General features: G+C 42.2%; 1 protein-coding gene across 4 annotated transcripts in view; it reads left to right on the top strand.

Moving 5' to 3' along the window:
• The window catches only part of HYDIN (HYDIN axonemal central pair apparatus protein), a 444836-nt gene that overhangs the window by 298267 nt on the left and 132409 nt on the right, over window positions 1–14160 (top strand). For all 4 annotated transcript variants that reach the window (XM_074406071.1, XM_074406078.1, XM_074406090.1 and 1 more), the window contains 3 exons: window positions 8906–9074; window positions 10933–11112; window positions 13049–13222. In XM_074406071.1, the coding sequence (XP_074262172.1) occupies window positions 8906–9074; window positions 10933–11112; window positions 13049–13222 (523 nt within the window). The remainder of the gene's footprint in view (window positions 1–8905; window positions 9075–10932; window positions 11113–13048; window positions 13223–14160) is intronic.

Here is a 14160-nt window from a genome sequence, read left to right on the forward strand (position 1 = left end):
CTACCTTTAGCTCTGCCATTAGGGTACACCTGCTGATAGAAATTTTTTAGTTTTTCTTCATCTGAGAATGCCTTGATTTCCCCCCTCATACTTGAAGGATTTGTTCACTGGATATAGAATTCTGAGCTGACAGTCTTTCATCCCTTGAAAAATATGCCACTTTCTTCTGACTTCCATGGTCTGATGAGAAATTCAATGTCATTTGAATTTTTTTTTCCTTTATAAGGAAGATTTCATTTCTCTCTCACTGCTTTCATGAATTTTCTGTGCCTTAGTTTACAGAAGTTTGACTATACTGTGTCTTGGCATAAATTTCTTTTGGCTTATTCAGTTTTGGACTTGGTGAATTTGTTGATTTTTATCTTTTTTCCAATTTGGAAATATCTCAGACATTATTCATTTGAGTACTTTTTCAGCCTCATGCTCTTTCTACTCTCCTTCCAGGGCTCAAATGACACTTATATTGATTTTTTGTTACAGTTTTACAGTTATTTGAGGCTCTTTTTTTTTTTAAGTCTATTTTTTCTGTTATCCAGATTAAGTAATTTCTGTTATTTTATCTTCAGGTTCACCAATTCTCTATCCATTTTATTCTGCCCATATATTGAGTTTTTATTTTGGTAACTGTATATTTAAGTTTTATTATTTTTATTTGGTTCTTTTTATATGTTTCTTTGCTAAGACTTTCGTTTTTTATTTGCTTCAAATATGTTCATAATTGTTCACTAAAGCATTACAATGATGGCTGCTTTAGAATCTTTGCAAGATAACTAATATGACTATTATCTTGAAGTGATATTAGTTGCTTCAACTAAGCTATTTATTTTCTGTTATCATTCAAGCTGAAATTTTCCTGGTTGTTACTATGATGAAGGATTTTTAGTTCAAACCTGTATATTTTTGGTATTGCGTTATGAGACTCTGGACCTTATTTAAATTTTGTTTTAACTGGCCTTTTCTGAAATGACATGGGCAAGGGGGATGGGGGCACTCCCTTCTTACTAACAGATGTGGGTAATAGTCTAGCTTCCCTCCCTTCTTTGACAAACAGTAGGAGGGGCTCTTCATTACTGCTGGACAGGAGTAGTTATTTCTGGCTCTCCGCAAGGCCTCCATTGATACCTTCCTGGCTGGGAGGGCCACGAGTGCCTCATTACTACTCTCCACACAGCCTCCACTGACTCTGCATGGAAAAATAGAGGGGTAGCCATACTATCCAGGACCACTGGCTAATGGCAAAAGTTCTGACATTCCATTAGACCTCATCTAATACCACCCCAGCAGAGAGGAGGAGGGACACTTCTTTACCAGCACATGGATGTGGAAGTCCAGGCTTCCTACATGGTCTTTACTGACAGGTTTGGAGGGAGGTGAGGTCTTGCTACCCACTGGCAGGAAAGACACTCCTAAAATGTCCTAGACTTGACAGGTTCATTTCTGCCCAGACCTGGAGTCAGTCATGTCTCCAGGGAGCCCTTGTTCCTTATAGTATAAAATGGCATTTACAGATCACAGTCTGGACCACTGGATTATGACTTTCTAGGTCTTTTTTAGTCAAAATAACTAGAAAATGTGATTTTTAAGAGTGAAAAAAATCACAATGCACAATCGTGTTTCAAATTCCAATTTAAGAAGATAGGATTTTATCTCAGTTCTTCAATAATACATTTCTTTCTTCTTTCTCTTGAAAATCATGGCTATAAACTTACTTATTGATTTATCTTATAAAATATTACATTTAGCCAGACACAGTGGCATACACCTGTAATCCCAGCACTTTGGGAGGCCAAGGCAGGAGGATTGCTTGAGGTCAAGAGGTTGAGCCCAGCCTGGGCAATGTAGCAAAACCCTATCTACTTTATTATTATTATTATTATTATTATTATTATTATTATTATCTAGCTGGACATGGTGGCACATGCCTGTAGTTCCAACTACTTGAGAGGCTGAGGTGGGAGTTCCACTTGAGGCCGGGAGGTGGAGGCCACAGTAAACCAAGATCAAACCACTGCACTCCAGCCTGGGTGACAGAGTGAGACCCTATCTCAAAATAAAATTTTTAAAAAATCAAACTAATAAAATAGCTTCAAAATAGTGATATCAATATTCCTACTAACCATATTAATAATAGGACTACTGAATCATATTATCCACAAGCATGTTGAGGCCTCTGTGCTGTGTTCCAGCTGCTCCCCCAGCTCCACATTTCATGCTCCTCAGCCTGATGCCCTACCTTGAGCTACACCTTTGTCTGATAACCTTAGTGCCCTACTCTTTAAAACTGCCTCTTAATTCCCTCCTATGAGCAATATTAAAATTAGCTAGTAATCTCTTTTTCCCTCTCCCCTTTCCATCCTCTCATTTAAAATGGCATTCTTTGATTTCCAACTGGGTAGTCATCTCGTGTACGCTTCCCCCATGTTTGCTACTTATATTGTCAGAGCTTATAGTATTAAGATGTCAGGACTTAGTTTCCATCGTGGAGTCTTAGTTTAACACTTAGACATATTCAAGTGTCCAACATCAATTCTTGTAATGAAGCTTCTCCAATCACTTCTAGGATATCTACAGTTCATTCTCTAGTGGATTTCTCAGGAAGGGATCATGGGAATGATATTCTCTGAGTATTCAAACATTTGTAACCATTTATCTGTGACTTTTGAAGATCAGATACAATATTCTTGGCTTATATTTTCTTCATTTGGCTATTGTAAATGTGTTGCTCCATTGTTTCCTCATAAGGTATTGCTGTTCATGAAGCTCAATGTTGTATTAGTTCTCTTTTACTGCATAACACATTAGCCCCAAACTTAGCAACTTAAAACAATAAACACTTGAGCTCCACCAAGATGGCCGAATAGGAACAGCTCCAGAGCATAGTTCCCAGCGAGAGCAATGCAGAGGGCAAGTGATTACCACATTTCCAACCGAAGTACCAGGTGTATCTCAATGGGACTGGTTGGAAAGTGGGTGTAGCCCAAGGAATGTGAGCCAAGGCAGGGTGGGGTACTGCCTCACCCAGGAAGTCCAGCAAAATGGAGGACCCCACCCACCCACCCAACAGAGGTGATTGGGGGCTTTTTCAGCCACTCCGGTACTCTGGTTCAGATACTGTGCTTCTCCCATGGTCTTTATGGCCCACAGACCAGGAGATTCCCACCAGCCAACAAGCGCCATGAGTTTCCAGCACAAAAACCTGCACAAATCTGGGTGACAGAGTGAGACCCTGTCTCAAAATAAACAAAATTTTTTAAAAATCAAATTAATAAAATAGCTTCAAAATAGGGATATCAGTAACTGGTGCCTGGAGTGCCTGCAAGACAGAGATGCACATTCCCCTGAAAAAGAAGGTAGGGAGCCAGGTGATCTGGCTTGACAGGTCCCACACCCACAAAGACCAGGAATCAGAAACACACTGGCTTGAGAGTTTTGCAGCCAACGCAGCAGTTTGAGCTCAACCCCTGGACAGTTGAGCTCTGAGTGGGGGAAGGGCATCTGCCATTACTGAGGCAGCCTGCCATTACCAAGACAGTACTAACCTTACCAGTGTAAACAAAACCACAAGGAATTTCACACGGCAGCTGGACAGATCCCGTGCAGCTCAGCAATGCCTCTGCAAGCAGACTGTGACTAGACTCCCTCCTTGCTGGGCAGGGCATCTCTGAAAAAAGGCAGCAGTATGGAAGGGACTTATAAATAAAGCCCTACTTTCCTGGGTCAGAGCACCTGGAAAAAGAGGTGGTTATAAGTTTCGCTGCAGCAGACTTAAACGTCCCTGCCCAGCGGCTCTGAACGGAACAATGGAGCTCCCAGCACAGCACTTGAGCTCTAATTAGGGACAGACTGCCTCCTCAAGTGGCTTCCTGACCCCTGTATATCCAAAGAGGCACCTGATAAAGGAGAGCTCTGGCTGACATCTGGCGGGTACCCTTCTGGGACAAAGATACCAGAAGAAGGAATAGGTAGCAACCCTTACAGTTCTGCAGCCTCTCCAGGTGATTCCCAGGCAAGCAGGGTCTGGAGTGAACCTCCAGCAGTCCTGCAGCAGAGGGGCCTGACTGTTAGAAGGAAAACTAAAAAACAGAAAGAAATAGCTTCAACATCAACAGAAAGGACGTCCACTCAGAGACCTCATCTGAAAGTCACCAACTTCAAAGACCAAGTGAATCCAGGAAGATGGGCAAAAGACAGTGCAAAAAAGATAAAATCACCAAAAACCAGAATGCCTCTCCTCCTCCAAGGGACCACAACTCCTTGTCAGCAAGGAAACAAAACTAGATGGAGAATGAGTTTGATGAATTGACAGAAGCAGGCTTCAGAAGGTAGGTAATAACAAACTGCTATGAGCTAAAAGAACATCTTTTAACCCAATGCAAAGAAACTAAGAACCTTGAAAAAAGGTTAGGCAAAATGCTAACTAGAATAACCACCTTAGAGAAGAACTTAAACAACCTGAGGAGCTGAAAAACAGCATGAGAACTTCGTGAGGCATACACAAGTTTCAATAGTTGAATCGATGAAGCTGAAGAAAGGCTCTCAGAGATTGAAGACCAACTCAATGAAATAAAATGAGAAGGCAATATCAGAGAAAACAAGAGTGAAAATAAATGAACAAAGCCTCCAAGAAATATGGGATTATGTGAAAAGACCTAATCTATGTTTGATTGGTGTACTTGAATGTGACAGGGAGAATATTTCCGAGCTGGAAAACACTCTTCAAGATGTTACCCATGAGAACTTCCCCAACCTAACAAGTCAGGCCAACATTCAAATCCAGGAAATACAGAGAACACCACAAAGATATTCCTCAAGAAGAGCAACCCGAAGGCACATAATCATCAGATTCACCAGGGTTGAAATGAAGAAAAAAATGCTAAGGGCAGCCAGAGAGAAAGGTCAGGTTAGCCACAAAGGGAAGTCCATCAGATTCACAGCAGATGTCTCAGCAGAAACCCTTCAAGCCAGAAGAGACTGGGGGCCAATATTCAACATCCTTAAAGAAAAGAACTTTCAACCCAGAATTTCATATCCAGACAAACTAAGCTTCACGAGTGAAGGAGAAATAAAATCCTTTATGGACAAGCAATTGCTGAGAGATTTTGTCACCACCGGGCCTGCCTTGTAAGAGCTCCTGAAGGTAGCACTAACCATGGAAAGGAACAACCAGTATCAGCCACTGAAAAACTGTACCAAATGGTAAAGACCATCGACGCAATGAAAAAACTGCATCAACTAACAGGTAAAACAACCAGCTACTATCAAAATGGGAGGAACAAATTCACACATAACAATATTAACCTTAAATGTAAGTGGACTAAATGCCCCAATCAAAAGACACGGACTGGCAAATTGGATAAAAAGTCAAGACCCTTCCATGCTCATGCTTAAGAAGAATCAATATCGTGAAAATGGCCATACTGCCCAAAGTAATTTATAGATTCAGTGCTATCCCCATCAAGCTACCACTGACATTTTTCATAGAACTGGAAAAAACCACCTTAAACAGCCGGGCGCGGTGGCTCAAGCCTGTAATCCCAGCACTTTGGGAGGCCGAGGCGGGTGGATCACGAGGTCGAGAGATCGAGACCATCCTGGTCAACATGGTGAAACCCCATCTCTACTAAAAATACAAAAAAATTAGCTGGGCATGGTGGCACATGCCTGTAATCCCAGCTACTTAGGAGGCTGAGGCAGGAGAATTGCTTGAACCCAGGAGGCGGAGGTTGTGGTGAGCCGAGATCGCGCCATTGCACTCCAACCTGGGTAACAAGAGCGAAACTCCGTCAAAAAAAAAAAAACCACCTTAAACTTCATATGAAACCAAAAGAGTCCACATAGCCAAGACAATCCTAAGCAAAAAGAACAAAGCTGGAGGCATCATGCTACCCAACTTCAAACTATACTACAAGGCTACAGCAATCAAAACAACATGGTACTGGTACCAAAACAGAGATATAGACCAATGGAACAGAACAATACCACACATCTACAACCATCTGATCTTTGACAAACCTGACAAAAACAAGTAATGGGGAAAGGATTCCCTGTTCGATAAATGGTGTTGGGAAAACTGGCTAGCTATGTGCAGAAAGCTGAAATTGGACCCCTTCCTTACACTTTATACAAAAATTAACTCCAGATGAATTAAAGATTTAAACATAAGACCTAACACCATAAAAACCCTAGAAGAAAACCTGGGCAATACCATTCAGGACGTAGACATAGGCAAAGACTTCATGACTAAAACATCGAAAGCAATGGCAACAAAAGCTAAAATAGACAAATGGGATCTAACTAAACTTAACAGCTTCTGCACAGCAAAAAACAATTATTAGAGTGAACTGGCAACCAACAGAATGGGAAAAAATTTTTGCAATCTACCTATCTGACAAAGGGCTAATATTCACAATCTACAAAGAACTAAAACAAATATACAAGAAAAAAACAAACAACCCTGTCAAAAAGTGGGTGAAAGATATAAACAGACACTTTTCAAAAGAAGACATTTATGTTGCCCACAAACATATGAAAAACTGCTCATCATCACTGGTCATTAGAGAAGTGCAAATTAAAACTACATTGAGGTACCATCTCACGCCACTTAGAATGGTGATCATTAAAAAATCTGATGACATCAGATGCTGGAGAGGATGTAGAGAAATAGGAACGCTTTTACACTATTGGTGGGAGCATAAATTAGTTCAACCATTGTGGAAGATAGTGTGGCAATTCCTCAAGGATCTAGAAATAGAAATACCATTTGACCCAGCAATCCCATTACTGGGAATATACCCAAAGGATTATAAATCAATCTATTATAAGGATACATGCACACGTATGTTCATTGTGGCACTGTTAACAATAGCAGAGACCTGGAACCAACCCAAATGCCAGTGAAAGATAGACTGCATAAAAAAAATGGCACGTATACACCATGGAATACTATGCAGCCATAAAAAAGGAGAAGTTCATGTCCTTGGCCAGGACATGGATGATTCTGGAAATCATCATTCTCAGCAAACTGACACAAGAACAGAAAACCAAACACCACGTTTTCACTCATAAGTGGATGTTGAACAATGAGAACACATGGACACAGGGAGGGGAACATCACACACTGGGATCTGTTGGGGGTTAGGGAGATAGGGGAAGGATAACAGGGGGTGGGGAAATTGGGGAGGGATAACATTAGAAGAAATACCTAATGTAGGCGACAGGGGGATGGAGGCAGCAAACCACCATGGCATGTGTATCCTGATGCAGCAATCCTGCAAGATCTGCACGTGCAGCAAGAACTTAAAGTAAAAAATAAATAAATAAATAAAATATAATAAAAGAAATACTTGTCATCTCGTGCTTTCTGTGGATCAGAAAGTTGAAGGTGACTTAGCTGAGGGGGTTCTGCTTCCTCTGGACCCTCCTCCACTCAGTCTTTGAATCTTCTAAGTCTTCTTTACTTCAGTTTGAAGTAAAACTTCTTTGCTTAGTTTGCAGTCTGCTCCCAGAAGTTCTTCTCAGAATGGTGATCTGCCCCTATAGAGGGAGTCTTTTCATTAGGAATTTGTGAGATCCTCAGTGGCTTTTGTTGGCACAGCACCTTCCAGCGAGAGTCAGGCTCTGTGCAAAGCATAATCTAAGACTTGAGATTTGCACGTGGGAGGTTTCTTGAGGGCACTCTTAGGAACACTTGTGAAGAACAGGACAGCAGAGTTGGACAGAGAGTGATTAACTGTGATGAGATGGCAACAAAGACTTCAGCTAGTCACACAGGATGCTCTGGAACCAGGTTGGCCCTTTGGAGTTGCCCCAGTTGCTACAAGTTTGCCAGGCTTTTGTGCCCTACATCAACCAGTCCTTGGCATATTGCTTCCTTTGCCCACTGATTCTCTATGATACCTGTATCCTTTATCACAGCCCCACAAATAAATTGGTCAATTCTGAGCTCTCGCTTCTATTTCATTGGTCAGTGTGTCTGTTCCAGCATCATTGCCAATCTGTCTATTACTACAACTTCCTAATAAGACTTGTTATCTGGTAGGGTAATACCCTTCTTTTATTCCTTTTCACTAATGCTTTAATTTTGCCCTTCCATGTAAATTTTAGAATGAGCTTATTGGCAGCACTAAAAATGGGGATCCTAAGATGGGTTACCTAACAAAACAGATTTTTGATACCAATAATTCAAGTTGTAGAAGAAGCGAATGCTTTTTAAAAATTATACTGTATCTTATAAATACACACACTAGGATTCCCAGATCCAGGAGAAAAAATACAGGCTGTTTAGTTAAATTTGAATTTCAGATAAATAACAAATATTTTTTAGTAGGTATCAAATATTACACAGGACATATTTACACTAAAAAGTTATTCATTGTTTATCTGAAACTCAAATTTAAAAAACTAGCCATCTTGTATTGTATCTGGCAGCCCTAATACACATCCACACATGTGTGCACACACAATACCATTTCATCTCTTTTTTTCCCTGGATCCTCTATTTATGAGACTACAACATTGCTTAGTGTAAAATTGTTAACCACAACATTGTTTAAGAATGAATGTGTCACTCAAGGTAGATAATGGAGTTCTGTACTTTTGTCATGGGGAAAAAAGGGAAAAGAATGCATATTATTCTTAAAACAAGAAGAAAATTTATTTCCACTGAAATGCCCAGGCTGAAATGGAGCAAAATAAAGATCATGTATCCCCACAGGCTCAGAGATCAGCCCTACTTCTGAGACCTCTCCAAAGGGCCCCACTCTTTGAAATCCAGAAAGTATTTGTACAAATGTCAGCCTCAGGCAGGAAGGAGCAGGAGTTTTACAGAATCCGTGTGCAGACTCACTTAGAGCTGCAGGGAGATTTCTAGTGAGGCCAACAGAGTTCCCGTTCTCCCCTTGAGCAGATCTTGAGGAAGATGAAGGGCTATGATTCCTACAACACCCTGCTGCTGCCTCCCCGCAACCCTGGGGAGAAGCTGCCCCCAGAGCTGTACGAGTACTTTAAGGAGATGAAGAAGTCAAAAGAAGAGCAGATGAGGGCGAAATATCTGGAGAATCTGGCACAGGAGAATGGTGAGAACTCAACATGGAGAACCCCTGGCGCTAACCATTGCCTTTGCCCCTCTGAATTACCCCTGCTGTGGAACCAACCGGTTTCTGAGTACCTGCCAGATGCCAGGAAGGTGCTGCCTGCCTCGTGCATTTTATTTCTAATGCTTACAAAATGGGTCGCATTATCCCCATTTTATGGATGCGGAGGCTGGAAAACACTCTGCTGTCACTGCAGCCCAGTTGAGGTAGTATGACTTAAAAACAGCTAATATAGATGGAAGAACACTTGCTGGATGCCATGTTGAGGACTTTGCACGTACAGATGGGAAACTGAAGCTCAGAGGCCAGGTCCACAGTTTTAAGTGGCAGAATCAGGATTCCAGCCCAGGGCTTTGTGACTCCAAAGTCCGTGATGGTAACCACTGCCTCCTATGGGTGGACCTAGGTAGTGCAAAATATTGTGTCACATGGTAGAAACTGGTGCCCTAAAAGCAGGGGGTGGGCATTCACACAAGCAAAAGGCCAGCCCCTCCATAGTCCTCCGGCCAAACTCCAATCACAGAGCTGTCCTGTGGTCTCAGAATCGTGTCCTTTCTCACCCATCACCCCTGAGTTATCCCATCATGTGCCCAGGGGCTCTTGTGTGCTTGCCCATAAAGGTTCCTTGTTAACTTGTGGGACTGTGTGGCTTATGAGGATGCATCATCTCCTTCCTGCTTCTCTGTAACCTCATCCTGGAAATATGCCTACCTTGTTCTTACTTGCTCTCTTCTGTGTAACAGTCATACATGCAATTGTTTTCTTCACACTGCCTCTACCACTCGCCAAGAAGTCTCAGAGAGGCGTTGATTCCTCACAGTCATGAAGAGAGTGCGAGGAGAGACACGCCATCAGAGGGACTGCCTAGTAGCCCAAGGCAGGGGTGGCAAGGGCTGCAATGCACAAAGGACCTCGCAATGGCAGAGAAGGCCTTGGTGCTGCCCTCATCCTTACACACCGTGATTATGGGCTCATTTATCCATTTGGCCCAATGGACAGTGTTCTAAGCCAGGATCAGTGGGTGCAGAGGGAACTCAGGAAGCCGCATGCCCTGCTTCTCACCAGTGCCTCTCTGATGAGCTTTGTCTACTCCCTCTGCTCTCATGCTGTACATCATCCTTCTCTGCTTTCCTTCCTTCCAGGGATGGCCCACAGCCCCAAGTCACAAGGCCACCATTCATGAGAGAACTGCAACCCCTCAGGCTCAATTTCTACCTTGTGTGACACAGAATGTCTTGCCCTGTAGTAGAGGGTGGTCACTTCGTGCAGTCACAGCCCATTGCACCCTGAAGTGCTATAGAATAATGGGCAGTCAGTGAGGAAGGTGTTGGGCTAACAAAATGGTAGCTGTCCCTACCGTTGACACAGGAAATGTTCATGATAAATTAAAGGGGAAAGCAGGCTACACGTTAGTATGTGCAATATGACCCCAAGCTTAGTTTCAGACAATTAAAAATCTGAGAGGTTGCAGCTCCCCCGTGCTGGGATGGTAACATTTAGTGGGACTTCTCTGTTGCCACTTCTTTGTCTATCTCCACCTCTTTTTATAGCTGAATTCTATCACTTTTGGCTTTTATGAATTTTCCCCATTTTGTAAGCAAATGCATAATTTTGGTTCCTAAACAAATGTTAAAATGTAGAAACACTATGCACAGAGAAACAGGAATAGCCACCTGACTGCGGCCTTGTTTATTTGGGTTGAATGGTCCAGGGTGATGGAAGCCAGTATGGTGAGTCTCCTCTTCATCTTTTTTTTTTTTTTTTTACCTTTTCTGCCCCCATCTCCCTTGTGCCCCTCCCAACTCATCCCGTTGTGTTCTCATCCCTTGCTCCCTGGCAGAAGAAGAAGACATGCCCACATCGGATCAGGGAACGTCCTCTAGCACAAAGAGGACATCGCTGAGCCGAGGGGTTTCTGTCACATCCAACTTGGAAGAGCGGCACGGCCTGTTGTTCGAGTCCAGAGCCTATCTAGAGGAAGAGGAGGATGACGACAGCGTGGAAAAAATCGTGTTCCAAAGTAACCGAGCATTTTAATGTTTCGATACTCATTCTCTCCAAGCAGAAGTCGGAAGACAATATTCAGTACCTTGTCACTTTCTCCAAGCCTCCTAGCGTGGCTCCCAGCCCGTGCTGGCCTGCCTACCACAGCTGCCCTGTGGAGAAGCTCTGATCTGCCGCTCACACTAGGATATGAGCTTGGGAGTCGGATGATGAGCTCACCATGCAGTACATTCTGGCCACAGTTACTTGTGTTTCAGCTAGACTCAGTGGAGGCCTGAACCTTTCATGCTAAGATTCTGGCAGACTGGGAGGTGTTTAGAGAAACATTATGGGGGTGGGGGACATGCTTCCCAGTGTTGCCCACAGTTGAACTATTAGAGAGCTCTCTCCTCGACTTCCCGGCATTATGGGCCCATTTTCTGGCATTTATTTTCTCCAAGTTTTACAAGATGTTGGAACCGTATTTAGAAAATTAGATTTACTGTAACTGAGTTCATGAGGGCCTTTTGTTTGCTGGTCATTGTGAACCGTGATAAGGCATAAGCAGCTTTGTCATGTGCCCACCCCTAGAATAGGAATCACGGGCGAGGCTCAGGAGATCTTTAAGGAGTTAAGTTATTTGTAGCCCTCATCAACCAGGTGAGTAAATTAAGTCAGGAGCATGTAATGACAAAACTAAGATTAAAGACAGAAGTTCCTGGCTCCATGCCCCATATTTAATCCACCCTGGCTATACTGACAAGCCTCCAAGTGGCTCCTGGTCTCTCCCAGCAGGCCTTCCCACCCCGTACACCCCGACTCTGCTCCCCATGTCTGGGCTCTTCCAGGGCTGACCCTGGACACCCCACAGAGAAGAAAGCATACCGCAGTGCTTAGGATGAAAATACCTGAAAACCATCTAAATGCCCATCAGTAGGGAACTAGTGAAATTGCGACAAAACCATACAATGGGAGTTAGTTAGCAGCTATTTAAAAAGAATGAGCTAGACTTGTATTTAAGTAAATGGAAAGATGTCCAAGATGTATCATGTGAAATCAAGTTACAGAACAAAATTCAGAGTGTCATCCTACCTTTCTTATTAAAATACTGAATGTATTTGGGATGACTGTAAGTATCTGGCTGTATACTACTCTACAAATCATACATGTATGATCCTGCAGCTTGCTTTTTTTCTGTTAGGAATGTTCCTCTAGGCCAATATATTTGATGAATCAAGGTTTGGCAAACTTTTCCCATTAAAGGCCAGACAGTAAATATTTGGGGCTTTGAAGGCCATACGGTCCCTGCTGAAACTATTCAACCCTGCCCTTGCAGAGTGGCTGTAATGACAAAGACACTGTGTGATCAAAGGATGTGGCTCTGTTCCAGTACAACTCTGTTTACAAAAACAAGCAGCAGGACAGATTTGGTTATTAAAACACTGAATGTATTTGGGATGACTGACATTGGAAACCACCTACATTGGCAAACAATCTTATTTGTATAGACTAGTTGATTAGTCTCTGATATTGAAGTCATCATTTTAATAGCTGCTGAATATTGATATAATATAAATATGCCACCATTTGTTCAGCCATTTTCTTTAATGCTGCAGATTTCACCAGTTTCTAATGTTTTGCCACTGTAAGCCATCCTCCTCTCCACACAAATGCCCTCTCTACTTTTCAGCAAGAGAGATTCTCTAAAACAGGAGTCAAAAAATCTGTTTTTTTTTTAATTTTAGTAGCTATAAACAAATTATTAGCTATAAATTTTATTAGGTATAAAGAACTTATTAGCCCAAAAGGGCATTGTCATACACTACAAGCTGGGACTGCTGCAATGGTTGCCATTTAAAAGAACAGCATTTAAAAAGAAATATTCATTCCCATTTCCATCAGTGCCCATGTAAATTCCAGCTGTGTAGCCATGCATGCCCATATGTGCACACACATATATTTTTAATTTACAGCTGACAAGATTCAGAGCATTGACAGCCACTCCATGGAGGAGGTTGGCGAGGTAGAAAACAACCCAGTGAGCAAAGCGATTGCTCGCCACCTGGGTATTGACATTTCTGCAGAAGGCCGCCTGGCTAAGAACCGGAAAGGCATCGCCATTATCATCCATGGGACACCCTTGTCAGGTATGCAGCAATTCAGAGGGGTGGTTAAAACCAGTGACGCCATGTCTTCTCTGTAAACTCTGCGGCTTCCAGGGTGGCAACATCAGCTGTGTGGTAATGGCAAATACTAATGGCTTTATTCGAAGAACAACGTAGGGCAGTGATTACACGTTTATAGCTGTGTGCCTTTGGAAAAATTAACTAAGTTCTCTGTGATCAGTTTCCCTGTCTGTAAAGTGGTAGTGACACTATCTATTTTACAGGATAGTCATGAGAATTTAATATAACATCTATCTATAGATACATTGACACTATTTTAATATAACATCTCTCTGTAGATATATTGACACTATTTTACAGGACAGTTGTGAGAACATTTATATGAAATGCTTATCTCAATACTTGGCACATAGTAAATACTCAAACAAAAAGCTGTTGGTATTATTACTATGATGACTATTCTCATTCACGATTATAACCATATGTACAGTGTGAATCCTCATTGAAAAGAAACTCCCATCTCATGCTAAATATTCTCGAGGAATATTTTTCCTAACCATAAACCAGTCAAGGGGTGAGTCCTTGATTTAAAAAAAAAAAGATTCTTTAATAAGGATCCTTTATTACCTCAAAAATTACACATGCTAACTTCACCATAAACCCAAAGGAGCAAAATCACCTGCATTGGAAAGAAATCTTATTTGTACAGTAATTTGCAGTTTACAGGGCTCCTTCCCATCCATTTGTCTATTTAAACTTCATAACCACTCAGAAAAGAGAATTTGATATCCCCTACCTCATAGGAAGCTAAGATTCAGAGAAATTCAAGGACATCTGCCCAAGGTCACCCAGTTAGAAAGTGGCAGAGCAGAGGGATATTGGGAGGATGCCCTGCCGCCTCTCTTAGCTTCGGCTTACTTGACGAAGGGCCGTGAAATCTTGTTCTGATCCAATTACTA

The sequence above is a fragment of the Saimiri boliviensis genome, chromosome 1 (genome assembly GCF_048565385.1).
Source record: "Saimiri boliviensis isolate mSaiBol1 chromosome 1, mSaiBol1.pri, whole genome shotgun sequence".
Lineage (NCBI taxonomy): Eukaryota > Metazoa > Chordata > Mammalia > Primates > Cebidae > Saimiri > Saimiri boliviensis.